The sequence below is a fragment of the Cinclus cinclus genome, chromosome 5, assembly GCF_963662255.1.
Source record: "Cinclus cinclus chromosome 5, bCinCin1.1, whole genome shotgun sequence".
Lineage (NCBI taxonomy): Eukaryota > Metazoa > Chordata > Aves > Passeriformes > Cinclidae > Cinclus > Cinclus cinclus.
In genome coordinates, this window is record NC_085050.1 from 40695964 (window position 1) to 40715343 (window position 19380).

The 19380-nt window shown below is 40.0% G+C and overlaps 2 protein-coding genes across 3 annotated transcripts; both read right to left on the reverse strand.

The window, feature by feature from the left end:
• Nucleotides 1–1084: 1084 nt before the first annotated feature.
• Nucleotides 1085–7621, reverse strand: FGA (fibrinogen alpha chain). Its single transcript, XM_062493704.1, has 6 exons — nt 7571–7621; nt 5654–5782; nt 4609–4792; nt 4139–4284; nt 2141–3209; nt 1085–1794 (listed from the first exon to the last, which is right to left on the reverse strand). Exons 1-6 carry the CDS (start codon nt 7619–7621, stop codon nt 1085–1087), a joined length of 2289 nt encoding a protein of 762 aa, XP_062349688.1.
• Nucleotides 7622–12132: 4511 nt separating this feature from the next.
• FGG (fibrinogen gamma chain) lies at nt 12133–18016 on the reverse strand. 2 transcript variants are annotated; one of them, XM_062493706.1, is made up of 10 exons: nt 17942–18016; nt 17805–17849; nt 17187–17370; nt 16989–17082; nt 15907–16037; nt 14628–14761; nt 14294–14478; nt 13272–13549; nt 12757–12926; nt 12133–12383 (listed from the first exon to the last, which is right to left on the reverse strand). In XM_062493706.1, exons 1-10 carry the CDS (start codon nt 18014–18016, stop codon nt 12369–12371), a joined length of 1311 nt encoding a protein of 436 aa, XP_062349690.1. In that variant the 3' UTR covers nt 12133–12368. The 2 variants fall into 2 exon arrangements, with proteins under 2 accessions (XP_062349690.1, XP_062349689.1); XM_062493705.1 differs by having other exon boundaries at nt 12133–12926.
• Nucleotides 18017–19380: the final 1364 nt, after the last annotated feature.

Here is a 19380-nt window from a genome sequence, read left to right on the forward strand (position 1 = left end):
TGGACAGTGGCTGTATTTGAGAAGCACTGAAAAAAAAGCCTAAAATGAGCTGCTTTGCCAGTGTTTGATTATCTTGTTAAATAGTATGCAATACGTCAGTGAGATTAGAGGTAAGGATGTTTGCTCATGCTTCTTTCTAGAAGCACAGAAATTAATACACAGTGTAAATATTGTGTAATTTTATGCCATTAGGTATACAGTTAAATACAATGTGGTCTTCTGTAATTGTAATTGTAATATAACTCATATTCCATGCAGCCAGCTTTTTTCTAAAAGATCCTTGCCGTACACTGTCAGCAAGCTGATTTAAACCCCTTATCCTTAGAATAATTCTTGCTTGGCACATGTGCTAAGAAACATTCAGGTGGTTCCTCGTCTTGCTTGTTCTGGTTAGAGTCATAACCTTTTAGTGGTTGCTGGAAAATAATAGCCTGTTTTGGGAGTTGCATTTTGATGAGTTATCATGGAATTGTCTTATTTTGAAGCCACAAGTATGCAAGGTAAGCTACCTATGATTCATCAGTGGGATGGAAGGTCTATGTCCACATTTATAAAATCAACACTTAGGAGATCCTTCAGTGAGTCCTAAAATGCATGCATTCTTTATCAAAGTGTACTCCTTACTAGGTGTGTGGCAAAAGTGGGAACCCACACCACCCTTGATTCTGTCTGAGAGCTGACTGCTGTTGTGTTCCCCTTGAAATGGAAGTGACAGTGTGACTGTTGAACTTGGTTAGACTTTCACAGTCCATGTCAATGCAGGCAGGATTTCATTGTGAACACACTTCTAAATATTTTTACTTCTTTAACACTCCTAAAATAAAGTAAATAATTCAAATTAAAAGCTTTTATCTCAAGTCAAGGTGTGAGCTGCGAAAGACATAGACATACACAAATTTCATATAATTTCCTTGTCAATTAAAAATAAGATCAAAAAAATTTGTTGATAATTAATCATTGTTTATTTTTTAATCTCCAAATGTGTTCAGTTGCCTACAAATTCACAGGGTAAAGGTACATCATAGATACATATATAAAAATATTTTCAACTTGTAGACATAACATGCATTAAAGGCCTGTTTTTCTACAGGGTTTCTGTGGGCCTGATTTTCATTCTAGCAGTTTTTAAGGAATAGTCAGAGGCTTTAAATGGCAGCCAGACTACGCCATTTTCAATCTCGTAGGGGGCATTGTACCTGGGGTCATAGTGGCCGCCCAAGTAGTAAATGCCATTGAGGTTGGCAGCCTGGCAGCTGTTGTACCACCAGCCCCCCCCATACATCTCGGCACAGTTCTCCTCCCAGTGGTCCTGGTCCCGGTCAAAGGTGCTGAACTTCATCTGGGCATGGGACGTGTACTCGGTCCCCTCTTCCAGCCAGCCAGAGATCAGGGCATCCCCAGCTGTGCCCTCATAGGAAGACACAGCAAGGGTGTACCCTTCAGCTTCAGACCCTACCTGTACGAGATACTCTGCAAACACAGCATTTCCATCCCAGTCCTCTAACTCTACCCGAAGGAGAGTATTGTTCTGAGTCAGCAAGTGTAGGTTTTCATTGCCCAGCCAAAACTCTCCTTGCCCCCTGCCATCCACGTTGCCGAAACCTTTCTTGTAGTCTTGCCAGGTCCGGTTAAAATTCACTGATCCATCCATTCTCTGTTGGATCAATAGCCATCCTCCCAAAGTGGTCTCTTGGTCGCAATAAACTGACAAAACCTTATTGGATCCCGCTGGCTTGATTTTGAAAATGCCACTTTTGGCACCAGAAGTGTGTTTCTGGCGGATATCATCACAGTCTAAAAAAAAAAGTTGATCTGGTTTGACAGAAGTTATCAGCAAAATTTAATAAAAGGTTCAGAGGAATCCAAATACCAATAGCTCAGAGGAAAATTGTTAAACACGTCTTGGACTATGCTAGGTATAGTGACAGGCAAAATTAAAAAGAATTCAGGAAAGAAAACTTTACATATTCCTTAAATTGTGACTTGTCTATGTAAGTATTAATGAAATATTTTCCCTTTTGTTTCTGAGGTGGTAACAAACAAGACACATTTAATCATCACACTGTTGTACTACAGTATCTAAAATCAATCTGTCAGTTTGCTTATGGGTGGAGTTTGGCTCCATTACCTCAATAACTACCTTTCCCAGTGCTGGGTGTCCTTCGCTTCCCTCCTGATGGTCTGAAGCTGCGTGCCTGAAAGTCTGGGGTATCCTCTGCACTCTGATCATGTTCCAACCCACCTAGCTGCTCATTTACTTCACGGATCTTTACTGATTTGGTTTCAAAAGTAGAGCCTCCCTTGTTCTTAAAATTAGAAGAGCTGGTCGCTACAGTCTTGGAGTGACTTGCACTGCTAGATGGGAATCCAGATGGCTGAAGTCTTCCAAAGTCATCTTCCCCCTCCTCTCCTAAGTCTCCAAATTTGTCTTTTCCCCCATAAGTCCCTGAATGACTGGATGCTCCTGTACCTATGTGACTACTGCCTGTGCCAGTTGTACGTCTGCTGGTTGTGAAGCTGCTAGATCCACTAACATGCTTAGTAGCAGTGGATGGAGAGTCAGGGGTAAAAAATGACTCTAGCTCAGGGAATAGAGTCTCTAGCTTGTGCAAGCCATCTGCACCACTAAAATGATAGGTGCTCCCTTCCCTTCCAACATTTCCAGTTAAATAGGAGCAGTCTGAGCCATCAGAAGAAACTGTTTTCTCAACTACTTCTTCTCTAGGGCCATCAGGCCCAGAGACAATTTTTGTGGTGGTAGTTTTGGTGCATCTACGAACAGTGGAGGAGGTTTTGTCTTCCAGACTAAGGGTTTCTCTCCCATGAGTAGGAATAAGTAATTTGCTGGTGTATGAAGTTTCATCGCCCCTTGATTCTGCCATGTGATACAAGCTGTCACCTCGGGAGGGTTTTGCATCTGTTTCTGGTCTTTCTAATACCACTTCCATCTGCTTGATGTCATTAATTATGTTCAGAGCTTGCATTTCTGGCAGAGGCTTATGCTTAAAATGATCAGGAACATTGGAGTCCTTAAGTGGCCTCATTTTCAGTGTGCTCAAGGTGGTTGCTTGAAGCTCTGGGTGCAAGTTGATGGAGCTGGCTTGGGAAAGCTGCTTCTGGATGTTGTCATAGCTTTCTTTGTCCACCTTGTAATCAAAACTTCTAGCACAGGTTCCTTTGCAAGCTCGTATTTTAATATCAATGTCCACCTACATAACCAAAGAGAAGTAATTTGATTAGGGACCTTTCCCAGCTTTCTCAAGCAAAGATATCTTCTACTGAATAGGGGAAAGATGAGAGCTTCCCTAGTACCTCCCACCTACAGCTGAGCTTTTCCAAAGTTTGGTTTTGATGTCATCATAGGTTTATTTCCATTGTAAATACAAAATGTGCAATAGCACCGTGCACATGAGTTCCATGAAAAAGAACATTGTAGAAGGTTCCCAACCTCTGCTACCTTTATTTTTGGGGTTTAGAGATGTCTTCCTGGTTTTGGAAGGAGTGCTGCAGAGTTGGACATGGTCCATGGGGACTGGGGCAGAAATGAGCCCTCCAAATAAAGGGAAAGACTCTGTCATGGCCCTGCTGTGAGGTCTGACATCTTGGGGTTACTATTACTTTCTCAAGTGATCCAAATGATGGATTTCTGTTCTAGGAATCAAAATGAGCCTTTGAGCAAAACCATAGTTTGTGCCAGGACTTTTCCTTGCATTACCATCAGAAGAATTGGCTGCAACCTGGAACACAGGTTTTAATGCCAGCCCTAGCTGTAGGCAGAAGTGGCAGCACTGGATATGGGCAGAGCACGTCCTCTTACTAACTACTCAGCAGCTCCTTGCAGGACGATAAGCGCCTCATACAGAAGCAGCTACCAGCAGATGGAGCATCCTTGTGGCCTGAGAGAGAAGCAGCAGATGGGATTAGGAACTGATGGAACTCACTCTGGTTCCTACAGAGCAGAAGTAGAAAACCAGGATGGATAGGAAGCAACTCATTTGGGGATTTGTCTCAGCAAGTCAGATCCTGTGAGAGTTGTAGCATGTTTTCTCCCAGGTGGAATAGTGCTCACCATAGGGGACAGGTCCCCTTTCTGTAGCTAAACCCTGGAAAGAATGGGAAGTACATAGCAGACACCTACCTCTAAGCGCTTCATCTCCACCACTTGTTCCTGGATGCTACTCTGTAGAGCTTTAATTCTGTTCACCTGAGTGACAATTCTCTGCTTTAATGTCACAATTCTCCGTCTCAGTTCTCCTGACAGGCGACCATAAGTCTCATCAAGCTCTGAAACAAAAATGCCTCACAGTCAGCTATGCCCATGTGCTTTTCTTCCCTAAATATGCATCATATTTTAAAATACATAATTAAACACATAATTGAGAAATACTTCTCATAGTACTGAGCAGATTAAAATTAAATTAATTTTTGCTAACTAGTTAAGAGTCTATTATTATGATTGTTCTGTTTGTAGATAATAATATCCAGTGCAGTCTGTACTTTCACTACATATGGCTTATTCACAAAATAATAGTAATTCAGTAATGGATCATAAAACTGGGTGCAAGGTAATTCAGTAATGGATCATAAAACTGGGTGCAAGGTACTCACCCTGAGCACTGTCCAGATTTGGTTTTAGTGCATTTACAGTTTCCACAATTATCTGATTGGACTTCTTATAGTTGTTTTGATTATCTGAGAACAGCTTCTTGATTTTTTCTATTCTGTGACTAAACTCCTGGTCCTTTTCATCAATCAGTCCTTGCATTCTGCATCCTGATGGGCATTTGGTACCCTAGAATTGAAAGAGGGAAATAATTGTGCTAAAATCCTCAAAAGTAAACATCTTGTATGATGGAATAAATTAAGAACATCCTCAGAAACCTGCTGTAACTGTGGGGTAAGGAACAAGAAAACCTTTAGTTTCCCCTCTCCTCTGCTCCTCATGGCTGAGATTGTTTTGTATATATATTTTTTGTAAGGGTCTGCTGTAAGAAGCCTGTCATCCAGTTTGAAGGAGGGTATTAGAGGCCAGCATTTTTAAGCAAAGTTTTTCTCAGAAAAGATTAATGTTCTGACAGTCTTAAGCTCTTTGACAAGAAGTCATCAAATAAATGTAGCATAGAAAAGGACTGAGATGCAAGAAGCAAGAAAGAGAGAAATTAATAGTTTATACACAAAGACATCTAGTCAATTGTTACGAAACTTTTATCAAGCATCTTGTAATCTGACTTCCTAAAAATTAACTAGTGAATGTATGTGATTTCTATCTACTTTTTTTTTTCTCACTCTTCCTGGTGCCTTTTTTTTATGAAATCCAAAAGTGGCAATACCAAAATTCTGAAAAGAAATAGTTCTTGGGTTTTTCTAGGGTTAGCCTTCATTTATTTAATCCTTCTTCTCCAGACTTACTTGCTCTTCTCATTCTGCACCACTGCAAACGTGTCCCTCTTTCTTTTGTCTTCAGTTTTTCATTTCTTCATTTCCCGCAGGAGAGCTATGCAGGCTGCCCTGACCTGAAGTGTTACTTCAGCCCTAACGCTAAACCCTGTGCTGGCCTGTGGTACCTGATGTAGTGATCCAGCTGCTGATGCAGCTGAGGCCCACAGGTGCCCTACAGATGGGTCCCACTTTCACCCCAGAGTTAATTGCTCACCCAATCATCATCCGCACAGATGGGCCAGCTCTTGTCAGACTGGCAGCTGGACTGGGACTTGTGCTCCACAATCCTGGGACCACGCACTCCTGCACCCACCTGTTCAAAGGTACTCTCTCCATCTTCTGCCTGCCAGGAGGAAAAGGGGGAAAAGTAAAACCAAGGTTAAGTGAACAGCTGTCAAGGGAGCAGAAACACAATGCTGATGTCCTCAAACACTCAGCTAGTGGGCAATCACAGCCATCCGGTAAGCATCACACCTGACAGTGCAAGGATTTTATTCCAACATTTCTTGTAAGATATGATTTTGTTTTTGTCAGAATAAAGCTTTACATCTCTTAAAATTAATGTTTTTTTTTAAAAATAGAGAGCTAGTGATACACAATGGATAGCTAGGATATACAATGATAATAACATTTCACAGAAATATTTTGTCCTGTGTGTATATATAAAATTAACTTGAAATTAGACTGAAACTGGACAAGTAAAAGTAAATACTTTGAAAATACTACTCCCATTAACTGCAATACTCTAATATTCTTACTGTCACTTTATCACCTTCAGTCTACACAAAAGTAGCTTACAGATATATAGAATGATATTTTTCATTAGTGTTTCCGATTTTAATTACAGATGCTAACTGGATACTTGTAGCACGGTTTTGGCTGACAAAAAGAGCAAGAAAGCTACTACCACAAATAAAAAACAATTTCAGTGATGGATGGATTTCACTGTGCTAATGGAAAGAAGAGAAATAAATATGCTGAAGTTTTCTTCAAGCATGAGAAAAAGTGATATATGCAAGCTAATTCCAGGCCAAAACATGATAAAGATTCCTACACTTAGTAAAAGACCATAATTTTTTTTTTTTCATTAAAGAATAAAAAAGCCTTTAGTCCTTAAGATGTAATTAAGTGTAACTGGAATCCTCTGTGCACCTTTTGTGTTTTTCAAACATAATTAATGCTTGAAAATATTAATGACTGCTTCATATTATGGCTGATGATTAATTCTGGAGCTGAGAAAGTAATTTTAGCTCTAGCCTCCAGTGTCAGAGCCACTCTGAGGAACTGGAATGTCTTTATTAAAATCAGCAGATTCAAATGCAGTAGTTTGATTAATTAATGATTTGATCAGGCCCAAGTGCCTCCTAAAAGTAGCCCATATAGCAAAAAATGCCCTTTAGGCATTGACTTGTCCAGTATGACTCCTTCTGTTTTATGCCAACTGCTTCCTATAATTTCTGACACTTGTTAAAACAGGCACTTTCTTAAAAAAAAAAAACAGTCACAAAGAAAAATGTAAAGAATATAACATAATATTACAGACTGAGTCCTCAATGGAGAGAAAAAAATAAAGGTTATATTAACACAGTTGAAAATTAAGTTCGTCTCTTTCCTTATCAAAAATTTGACTCTTACTTAACCCTAGTTTAAGCTGATGTTGCTGCTACAAGAATCCTTGTTTTCAAATGTGTCTTTCATAATAAAGGTATTGTGTGTCATCTGTAGGTAGAAAATGCTACTGAAATACTGCCCAAAGGAAAACATAATTCATCCCAATAAACATGAATATCCATGAATGACTGGAGCCACTAGCATCCAGCCAGTTATGTTTAAGACTTAGAGCATCACCTATGTATGTTTGAATTCACGTTAATGGATTTGCTTTGCTGCTCCTGAAGCCGGGCAGACTCAGCAAAACCAAGTTAAGAGAAACTATTGAGATCTGCATACTCCAAAAGTACTGATGAAACTTCATCAGTGAAGTGGTGACACTAAGCTGCTTCATATGTGTGTGCATTGAATTTTACAAGCTAGGTGATAGACAAAATTTATCTATCTCATAAATGAACATTAAATAAATGCCTACTATTCAAAATAGATAACAAAAAGAATCAAGTAAGCAAATTCATACCCAGGCTATGCTGAGGCACAGGAACACACAAAGAATCCTCACAGGTATCATCCTCAGGAGAAGAGCAAGACCTGTGACTGAAAAGGATGCTCTTTGTCTGTCTTTTGGTGCAATTTAAACCTGAATACAAAGTTGAGATTAATCATTATGCTCCCTTCTGTTTGTAGAAAAAAAACACACCAAATGGCCCCCTCCCCCTTTGGTGATTACTTAGGGACTCTTGCAAAAGTTTTCTGGTGTTATTTGCTCCAGATAAGTTTGCTCAACATGAACATGCAGGCAACACCAAGAATTCCAGGAAAAAGATCTGTCTAAAACTGTTTCTTGTAACTGGACTGTCAACGAAGATGTATATCAGCACTAGTGGGATCAATAATGCTTACCTGCTGGAAAACAGACACTCAGTGTGATGGGCTGCATAAACAAAGAGCTGAAGTTTGAAAAAAGAAGTAATTGCTTTGCCTGCATGTTGGTGTTGAACAAAACATACTGAGGTCCATGGAGAATCTCCCACTCAAACTCAAAAATGCTCAATTTTTGATTCTATAATAGATACAAAAGTCTAGTGAAAAATTACAAGCTTGTTATCTTCATGCTTAGGAACACAAGAATTGCAGGTGCAACCTTCAAGGGTTCTCCTTGGATATACAGTCATAGACTGTGCTTTACCACAGGATCACATGAGATATTTGTTCCACTGAACCTCTTCTGCCCCACACTGAGCACGGAGATGGTGCTCCATAGGCAAGCATCTGCCCAGAGCTGCGTACTCTTCATTGTAAGATGAAGGAGATTGCTTAAAGCTTCAAGGATTTTCCTATGGTACATTGCATTAATTCCCTGGCCATGACTTTCCCCTTTTCACAGTTTAGAATCCAGGTGAGAAGGTTAAGTCAAAAAGTAGCTATTGATTTTTGGGATCCATTTTGATAGTCTGAAGTCTTCAGAGCATGCATTATGTGCAGATCCCATTGCTGGCAGCTGCTAGCACTCTCTGTGCTGGCACTGCAGCTCAGGGGGAACAGCTGGAAGCCAGCCCTGAGACACGCGATTGTCTTGCCTCTGGTCCCACAGGAACTGAGTGATCAGGGCAGGAATAGCACCTAATTCTGCAGGGTATCAGCTGTAAGTAAGGGACCACTGTGCCCCACCCTGTCTTGCTAACTGTATGTGTTACAATCTATGCAACAACTAAAGCATCCTTCATAATGCAGATGTGATATGTTGCTTTGGTTCTAACTTTTCCCAGTTTGTTGATGCTTGATTTTGTGATCATCAATAATAACTTAATATTATATTTGTAATTTAATAGGCCTTAAAAATCAATAGTAGTAAGAGCACATAAAACAGAAGAATTTCTGCCTTTTCAACCATGCTGACAGAGGATGTGACAATTTGATAGGTGGTGTTCCAAGCACAGGTCACCAGGGTAACAGAGGACGTGGCACATAGTATGTTCCAGACCTCTTCTGACCCTGAGGGATGGCACAGCTCTCTGGCAACACTCAAACACAGTAAACTTAACTCTGGTCCAAGTAAAACTCGGCCACCAAGGCTAGAGGGGCTGGAAAGAAATTGGTATCTGATCATAAGCATTACGTAAGCTAAGAGGGGTTTCCTTCTTGCTGTTAAGGTAACTGCTGGGGGAAGCTGGAGTGAAGGAGCAGCTTCTCAGGCTTTACAGTTAGGGGCTGAATCTGTGCCTGACCTTCAGCCTGTACTTCTGCTTTCATGTTGCAATCATTCAGTCACTTCTGCCAGTGTTTGTTTGAAAGACTGGAGGCCAAGAGCTAGATAAACTTTGGATTTAACTTTAATTCAGGATCAAAGGGCAGAAGTGCAGTTCACTACTTCATCTGTCCTGCTCTTGGCTGAATGCCACAGTAACAACTGGGGAGTTTGGGATTTAGAGGTGGTTTGTATGCTCTGTAGATGCAAGCCTCACCTTGTTTGCCCAGCGCTGTCTGTCTCCTGCCCTACCACCAGTTTCCAAGTGGTGCCTTCTGCTTCTACCTGATCATTCATGCATGACCTGTCTATGGATGCTTTGTCTTGGACTTCAATCTCTTTCAAACTCAGCTCTCATCTTCGCTCTCTTCATATGCTCCTCAGACTACGTTACTCTTTTTAAGTCATTACTAGTCAATCCCAGCACTTTGTCCCACATTTTCCCCATGCAATATCCCAGAACCGAGGAACACAGAAGTCCTGTAGTCCATCCACTTTATTTGATTCTTCCTTCCTCTATCTCTTCTTCATTCACTATTTTTCCCCTTGCCTTTGGAGTGAGATTCCTGTTTTGTGCTACAGTGGTCTTTGGAAGAATCACTGCAAGATCAAGGTGTGAAAGAAAGGTCACCAAATCCTTTAATAAACTTTTATAAAGTGAGAGGGACAGACTTTTCTAAATACAGGTAATTTTCTATAGGCTATGGTCTATGGGTCATGTATGATAAAAAAATTATTTAGAAAAGAGAAATATAATCAGCTCTCAGTATACAAAATAAGAGCAGCAAGTTCAATTGCAATGTACTTGCTTGCAAAAAGTAATACTAACAGTATTATTCTATTTTTAAGGGGTAGAAGAAACAGGAGGTCTTTTCTGGCCTCATTCTGATAGATAGGGGATTGGATACCATAAGAAGGAGCTTCCAAAGGCCTAAGTCTTGCCAGATTTCTTTCAGGGCCCAGAGAACACAACAGTGGGCTGGGACCTGAAGACTCACTGATTAACTCTGGCATAGGACCTCACTGTCAGATCAGGCTTCTTGGATATGCTGATTCTGACCCTTCTGACCACTGGAGCAAATGCTCCTCTCCAGAGATTAAAATGATTTGTGAAAACTTAAAGACACCCATCAACAACTGGAAGAATAAGCTGATCTTATTTATGGTGAGAAATCCGTAAAATGCCAGCTCATATCCATGAAATGTATATAATTACAGCAGATTGTCATCAAATTGCAGCCAAAATCTAAACCAGGAGAGGCAATAACAATTCTGACCTAACAGAGTGTAAATACAGATATCAAAGTGACAGATGTGAAAGGAATATTTTTTTAATCCATGTTGAATGTATATAAATAATATTAATTTAAAGTCATGTCATAGGTAGCATAAATTGAAAACAGACTCAACCAATGCTGCTCAAGTGGCTGTTTGCAGAACAAGTAGACTGGGCTTGCCAACCCTTCCCTTGCATCCTTCTCTCCAGCCTCTCTACACATACTGCTTCAGCTCCATGGAGCCATGGGAGAGGCCTTACAGCACAAAATGTTCAGGAAAACTGCTTTGCTTGGTGAGGAATTGAGTGTCAAGCCTGGCAGTGAGCTGTGCATCATTGCTGGTTGCATGGGTGCAAGAGTTGTGCAAACATACCAGTTCAGTGGTGTGGAGGAGTCATTCCTCCTCTCAAGTTGTTGTTAACCTCATCTGACCCGAGGTAATTATGCCTTCTTCTCTTCTGAGAAAACTGTGTTCCTCTTAGATTTTGGCCCAAGAGTAAAGATTCAACAATTCCAAAATTTTAGTGAAAATGAGAGGGAGTAGGCAGTTTATCATGCTATGGAGACTCAGATCCAGGGAAGATACTCAGCACCAGCCTCATGAGACATCTGGCATCAAAACTGGAAAACTGTTGAGGCAGCATGAACTGACTGTAAGGTCTCTTTTATCACTGCACTGTCCTCCTTTCTCTAAAATAAAGCACTTGAATGTGCTATTTAGAGATACCAGGCAACGTTCTGGTCTTTCATAAGTAGCTAAAAATAAAGACCAGGATACACTTCCTATTTCACTTAATGCATCACCTTGAGACAGCGATAATTCCTAGCTCTGAGTGTATCTTTCATTGAGAAATTTATCCACAAACATTACACACCTGAGGGGTTTGCTTACACACCCCTCAAATGCACGCATCAGATTTTGAGGAGGTACATTCAGACAGCATTGCAAACTCTTTGCTGGTCATGATCTGTGCTGTGGATTTCCTTATATGGGTCATATGGGAAATTATTATCAAATCAAGAAAAAGAAAATTCAACTTAAATGCAATTAATTTCTGCTGCAATTTTTAACATTTTTTGGTTGCATGGCACTGAATACATTGAAGTAATTTTTAAATATTGATGAAAAAATAGAGGGGTGTGTGGGAATAATAGCTGTACAGTGTACTACTATGTGTCATTTAACAAATGAAACTTATTCCGAGTAAAATTTGAGAAACTTGTTAATATGTATGGTCTGGAGTAAAGTACCTGTTCTTGGTCACTGATACTACCTAGAACATCCCAACTGAAAATGTATTTATTATTTTGTGGCAAGCTAAGTTAAATAGTCTTCAGCAGTAAAATAGGCTACTTTCAAGTTGCTATGTACTTTGATCTATGTCACCAAACAACTTTATTAGAAAACTTGAAAACTTATGGATATTAGTCACATTTACGAAGAAATAGGTTGAACACATGCCTCTTAACAAAGAGCAGAAACTGCTGGTGTGAAATTCAGGAATGCCTGAATCAAATAGGCTTGATCCAACTATAAAAAGTCTTCTTTGTCTTGTTTGGCCAGCTGTGGACCACAGATAACAAGCTCAGACGTATTTTGTAATAATCAAAAATGTATTGAGAATGTATACAGAAAAAATAACCATCTACAGAGGTAAGCACTGCTCAGGGAAGAGGTTTGGGTATCTTACAGTCAATGCTGTTTTATAGTCAAAACTGAACTGTGTAATGTTTCCTAAGTTCAGTGTCTAAGACAGAAAACATTTGCTTTTCCTGTTCAGACTGGTCTTCCTTTATGCATCTCCAACCTAAAACAGAAAAAAAAAAAAAAAAAAAAAGCTTATATTAATGTTCTTCTAATGAAAGAAGTACATGAAACTATGATGACATGTTGATAGTGTTCACATGTAGTTATATTAGTTTGGAATTAAAAATGCAGCATTTAAAATACACAAAGGCAAGGGACTATTAAAGACTATCCAACTATCTATCCATTAAAAGAAACTGTAATGTAGCATGCGCACTAAAATCAAAGTACTAATACTTCTGTGACAAAATGGTAAACAAAGCCAACTTCTCTAATATGCAGTGGAGTTAACTTCAGCTGTCCATGCTCAGTGTTTGAAATTCTTACAATATTCTGTGTTCATTTTAAGTATCTCCTCAGCCCTTTGGTCGAACCTGTTTGACATTGCCTAAGTTGTGCTGCTGTCCATCTACTGAGAGTCTGTTGAATGGGATGATTTTCATTGCAGATTTCTTCATGGAGTACCACCGGTCACGCCAGGTTGCCCAGATAATGCCATTGTCAAATCCAGATGGACCAGCATCTTCTGATGTGTACACGCCACCTAAGAAACACCAATTGGAGCAAAACATTTGGTTGCTCTCCAAAATAGTTACTGTGCCCATACATTTTTCTGGTCCTGACACCTCCATGGAATCCCTGAGTGTCCAAACAGACCCTGTTCACCATCTTTCTTCCCCTATTTTGTTTCTCTCAGGATTGATTCTCCCACTTTGGAATGGAGAGCAGTCATAAATTCCTACTACTGGTGTTAACAATTATTGCAAAGAATGGGCTATGCCAGCTTTGGAAAATCCAGAAGGCAATGTGTACTCTATAATTGTGACTCATTTTCCGTTGTCATTGAAATGTGGTGTCCTGGATTATAAGGAGTTAGAAGACACCTTACCTATATAATATTTGCCATTGAGGTGGCCAGCATGGCATCTATTCATCCACCACCCAGATCCATCTTGCTCAGCACAGTTGCCTTCATAGTTATCATTGTCATTGTCATGGGTACTGAACCGCATGCCATTGTGGTAGGTGTAGGATTTATCACTTGGGTCATCTCCAAAATCGTATCCATCAAAGGCATCCCCGGCTTCACCCCCAATGAAGTAGGCGTAAGTCAGTCGATACTTGTCTTCTTCACTTCCCACTCTGAATACAGCATAGTCAGCAGTGCTGTGAACAGAGAGCAATGCTGAATAGGTGCATGCTGCATTCCCAGCATATGCACAAATGAAAAATACATCCATGTTAAAACTGCAGAAAAGGCATTTATTGCATACTTGCATTTTAAAAGGAATTGTTTTTATATGACTGGGCCTCAGTTCAGTGACACACATCCAATCAACTTTTGTGCTCCAGTACCAGACATATTTTCTGACTACTAGTCTTCAGTGATGTACGGAATATCTACATTATCAACACACACACACACACACACACACACACACACACACGTGTATATATATATATATATATATATATATATATATATACACACACATATATGTGTGTGTGTGTATATGTATATATTATATATATACACATATATAAAGTCTCCCAGGGTCATGATAGAAATAGAAATAAAAAAGAATAGAACAGAACAGAAGGGACCCATAATGATAATTTAGTCCATAAGACACATAAAACAAAGAAACTTGAAAAGAAGAAACAGATTCCTTCTGCCTAATAAATGAATGCTGACAGCATGTGGCCTTCTGACAGGCACATGTGCCTGGCAAGAAGTCACACCCAGTGACTGCTGTCACAGCTGTAAGTTCAGGAGCCAAAGGAGTTCCATGCACACATTAGCTGGCCTAAGGGTTTATAATTTTTTAGGAGCAAACTTTTATCAGTACAAACTGATGCAGCAATGAGAGCAGTAGGTTTTAAGCTGTTATTTTCAGAAGCATCACAAACCTTTTTTTGCCGCTCCAGTCCTCCAGCTCTATTCGTAAGGTGTATGGCAGAGTTGATTGTGTAGTTATTAAATGCATCTTTTCATTGCCCAGCCAGAACTCAGTGGTGTCATCTGGAGACAGATGTCCAAATCCTTCCTTGTACTGAACCCAATTTTTACTGAAGTCTTCACTTCCATCCAGTCTCTGGGAAAAGAAACCAAGAACACCAAAAACAAACAAACAAACAAACAAACAAACAAACTCAGTCAAAAAGGTATGTATTGTATGTAGGTAAATAAAAACAGTGCTGATGCAACAAGTATGTTTATAGCAATAATATATAAGTGGCATACCCTTTGTAGTACTGTCCAGCCGTTGCCATACGAGTCAATCTCACAGTAGACTAGGAATGACTGCTTGGCTCTTTGAGGCTTGATAAAGTACAGACCACTTTTCCTTGCACCTTTATTTGCAATGTCTTGACAATCTGAAGCAAAGATCATTTTCAATATAACTACAATTCTATCCTAACATTTATTTTATATTTTAACTTTCTTAGTACAAGAAATGCAATTTATCTAAATATCATTGTTGCAAAGTTAGCTATTTAGTCCAGATACTTCCATGTCAGTGCCATAAATATCCTACTGAGGGTCACAGGACTTGTGTAAGGTGAATATGAATTTAGTCTCACGTAAACTTTAAGCAGTGTAAAACAGTCATTCCATTAATTTCTACAGCGACAAAGAAAGACACTTCTGGACCTAATGGAATAATACAATTTTTTTCAACGTGGCCTAGTAGAAATGTGATAATGAGTTATCTTCTCGTTGTCCCAGGTCCATGGAAACTCTAGTCATGTCCCTCATGTTTAGCACACATTTCAGGGCAATTGTATTTTGGCAAAAAAGGCCAAACAAGAATTCTGTTCCATGAGAATCCTTGCCAGCAGAGCATCTAACTTGCACTGACTGGTTTTATAATTTGCCATTTTATATATCTTTGCAGAAATTTATGATCCATAATGTGGAGGGAGCAAGGCCCCTCACAGGGCCTCCTTGGAGAACTATCCCCTAGATAATTGCTTAGTCACCGTGACTAGGCTAAGAGACTTCTCCTCGCTTTGCACCCCGCTTTATCTCCTTGTAACATTATTGGTCATATTTCCTTAGCCCCAAACCATTCTGTCAAGCCATACCTTCCCTATAAAAAGCCCTACTTTTACCCAGTTCAGCAGATTGCTGCTGTCCCTGGACTCCCCTTCACAGAATAAAGAACCCTGTGGAACCTCTACACAGCACTCCTGGTCTCATTTCTCTGCGCAGGCCAGAGGTACCTTGCAAGGCAAGCAGAAATCACTTTGAGCTGCAATCACTATAAGAGCTGATTGCCTGAACTCCATCCAGGTCTTGCTTGCATATTGGTACCTTGTGGCTGAAGCCTGCCTGAGACACCAGGAGAGGCTGCTCCTTGCTGAACTCTCTATCTAGGTACATCGGAGGCAGCCAGGGCTTGGACCCCAGGCCCTAGGCCACTACACTATAAGATTACATGTAAATCATTGCTGTCATGCCAAGCAGCAGCACTTCTAGCTGAATTAACCCTCCACCACACAGGAAGCATTTTGCACACCTCTTCCAGTTGTCTCCTGAATTTCAGCCCTGTCTTTGCATGGCTCCTGGCAGAGTAACTCAAGCTGGGCAATCTTCTCTTTCAGCTCTGTGATCCTGTTGCCATTCATTATATGTGTATCTGTCAACTGTCTGGACAGAGAGACATAAAAATGGGTTGTTGTATCTGCTGTTGGAGAACATGTAACACACATTTATTTCCCTGGATACATGCCTCACGTATCTAATGTGCTGCTACACGCACCCCTGCAAAACAGGGTGCCTCTATCAGCACTGGTATTTACAGTTAAGGACAGGCAACATAGGAAGGTACACGCTTAACCTCATACAAAATGTAACCATATACAAAACTCGACTTTAATGAGCAAAACTCTAACCAGTAATTAATATGTGAATATAACTGCATGGAAAGTTTTACTCTGCTCTCCTGAAGTAATCGATAATTTACTTCAATTATTACCTCTTCAATTATGGATGTATTTCTAAAACACAAGTGTTCTAAATAAACTGCTGTAAGTGTCAGAATGCCTAAATAATCTTTGACATAATGTCATAGAAGTGGAGATCTGTCAAAAAACATATCCTTAAGATTTAGAAACATTAATGATGTTTTCAATGTTATTTCCAATGTCAACTTATAAAAGACTATCACTGAGTTTATAGTTCCTTATGATTTAGAACTAGGTAACTGAACTGATTTTCATGGATACATGCAGCAAAATTAGCCAGAGTGAATGATTGCACAAACATTCCACATACTCTACAGCAAAAACTCATGACCTCCAAAGGTCATGGAAAAAAACATATAGGGATAGCTGGCACAGAAGGAGAAACAAATAAAGATATTGTCAGGCTTCATGACATTCTTATCTTGCACTTCTTGCACAATTAACGGTTTATCCAGGTGAACAGAGAATTCAGTATCAGATCCTTATGATCCTTCTGTGTCTTGCTAGGCAGCTACTAATGGCAGTGTGGGAAGAACTGTCCATAAGAGCACAAAAAACCTTTCTGAGAGAGGCTTTTTGGCACTTGACAAAACAATTTGTATTATCACTGATAAAAGAAGTGGAAGATACCTACTGTATAGTAGTTTCATGAGACAATATAGTGTTTTCATATCTGATAATTTCTTCAATTATTTTCCTGGACTTTTGAGTGAAATCATCAATTGAATCTGTAAAACAGAAAAGATATGAAATAATTGTAGTTAGGCAAATTTACAAAAGAAAACCACATAAATTATATTTTTCAGTTATGTACTCATTTTTATATGCTCACTTGGTAATGTCTGCTTGTCTGAAGGATAGAGGCCTTGGATGTGTTGAATAAGATGGTCTGCTGTTACTGTAGCATTAGAAATCCGTTGCAAAATTCTCTCAATTTCCTGCAGGTCATTATCCACAGCGGGATGGTATTTATTAAGGAAATCTGCAATGCCACAAGTTGTTGGGCAGAAGCTACCCTAAGGAGTAAAGATAAATAGTCGGCAATGTTTCAGGGTCAAAGAAAGCAGAGCAGAATATTTGGGCAGAGGAACTTTACAACACTGCTGACATAAATGATAAAGGATTAAAAAGGACAGGCATTTGCAGCAGACTTTGCTTGATTTGAATTTTTAGACAGTTTACTTTCACACTGTGTGCACACATAGCAAGGAAACAGTGCATGCCATTATTGTAGCATCTGCTGGATATGTGCTTTCATCAACAGTGCAGCCTTCTGTACACTTTCACCATGTGCTATTTACTGCTATCAATAAATAACAGGTTTAAGCAAAGCACACTTAATAAGTACTCAAAACACTGATGAGGTTCAAGTGATAATGCTAGTTAATAATCAGCATAGGAAAGCTTTACTTACATTCTTAAGATAAAAGAAAATTGTTCAGGTACTTACAAATCTGTCATCCAGTATGCAGCAGTTTTCTCTGGTAGCAAAGTACTGAAGAGAAGAAAGAGGACCATTTTTAGTGGATATTCTCCAACACCACTTTCTGCACTAACACATTTCCTAAACGCTGTCTCTTCACTTACCGCCATGCTGGTAGAAAAAAGCAGGGAGAGGAGAGACCCCAGGGGAGTCCAGCTGCACAACCTCAGGCCCATCATGTCTGTCCCACCGGGGGCTGCCCAGCGTAGTTGTGCAGTCAGCAGCCGAGACTGTTCAACCTAGCACGGGGTGACAGCAGTTTAAGGCAGCAGACCGAAGCTGGGGGCGGGCACTGGGAGGTGGTGGGAAGAGGTGGGGTAGGGATTTGAGGTGGATTCCCAGAATTTGCACATACACTCCTCCCATTTTCAGAACCCACTTCGCACTCTAGTCACTTTATCTCTGCTCCCACCAGGTCTCACGGGAGGCAGGATGGTGAGACAAGTGTGGAGATGCTACACCTAGTCACAAGCATCATCAAACTCACACATTACTTCCTGATGGGGGCTGGCAGAAGATTCACTCTAATAGTACAGGGAAAAGCCACAGTAGCAATCTGAATTATATGTACCAACTATCAATTGCCTAACAATAAATGCTATTTTGGGATTATGCAGACCTTTCCTGCCATAGATCTTTATGTCTTTTGCAAAGAGACTCAGCAACATTTTTGCTATTCTGTGGATGACAAAACTGAGGCAGAGTCTTATACTTCAGAGTATGAAGTCATTGGACAGTGACATACCTGGAAAAGAAGTCTGTGGTATTTCTTACAGGCAATGAAAGTACAAATGTTCCCTATCCTTCAACACAGTGAGTCCATTCCAATGACTTTGGTCATCGCTTCCTTGCTGGGGAAATAATGTTGCCTTATTCAATACTGCTACAAGAGTGCTGACAAGCTGCCCCCCCCCCCCCCCCCCCCGTCTTCTGCTATGGGCTTTGTTTCAGCAAATTACTTCAGTAAGTCCTTTTGAATGATATCTGTATTTGTAGCATTAACATCTTCACACTTATGACCTAGACCTGGTCCGTAAAATATGTCTTCTGCAGAGAAACCTGATTTTGTGTCTGTACAGCATGATGTGTGATAAGACAAGGTTGAATGAGGCTTTTGACTCTATTACATGTTTGACCACATGATGAAAAAAATGGCAAGACTGGGGCTCACTGCTAGATCTGTTGTTTCTGGGGTAAGCTTTGTGATTTCAGGCAAATGACTTCATCTCTGAACAGCAGGATCAATATTTCAGCTTGGCTTAATAGGTACTTAAATCATGGAACAAAGCATTCTGTAGGAAACAGATTATTAGAAAACTAGATATAAATATGCCCTAAAACATGGAGAGTTCCTGACCTGTATATCTGCTTTTAATCTGGTCAAATCAGGACAAACAGAAGGTTCCCATTGTGTTCAGAGATCCACACACATATTGCCAGAAGGAAATGTGGGCATTTCAGATGCTAAAAATGAACCTGATGTGACATGAGGCTGAAGCATTGCTCCTGGGAGAGTCAGCTTTCCAGTAACTGTACTGATAAC

Coding starts and splice junctions, on each gene's coding strand:
- FGA (XM_062493704.1), bottom strand. CDS start 7,621: ATGATACCTGTGAGGATTCTTTGTGTGTTCCTGTGCCTCAGCATAGCC. Junction 4,285..4,608: donor AAATCTGGACAGTGCTCAGG/GTGAGTACCTTG, acceptor TTTTTGTTTCAG/AGCTTGATGAGACTTATGGT. Junction 1,795..2,140: donor GACACCCAGCACTGGGAAAG/GTAGTTATTGAG, acceptor TTTTTTTTTTAG/ACTGTGATGATATCCGCCAG.
- FGG (XM_062493705.1), bottom strand. CDS start 18,016: ATGATGGGCCTGAGGTTGTGCAGCTGGACTCCCCTGGGGTCTCTCCTC. Junction 17,850..17,941: donor TTTTTTCTACCAGCATGGCG/GTAAGTGAAGAG, acceptor TCTTCTCTTCAG/TACTTTGCTACCAGAGAAAA. Junction 17,083..17,186: donor AGACAAGCAGACATTACCAA/GTGAGCATATAA, acceptor TCTGTTTTACAG/ATTCAATTGATGATTTCACT.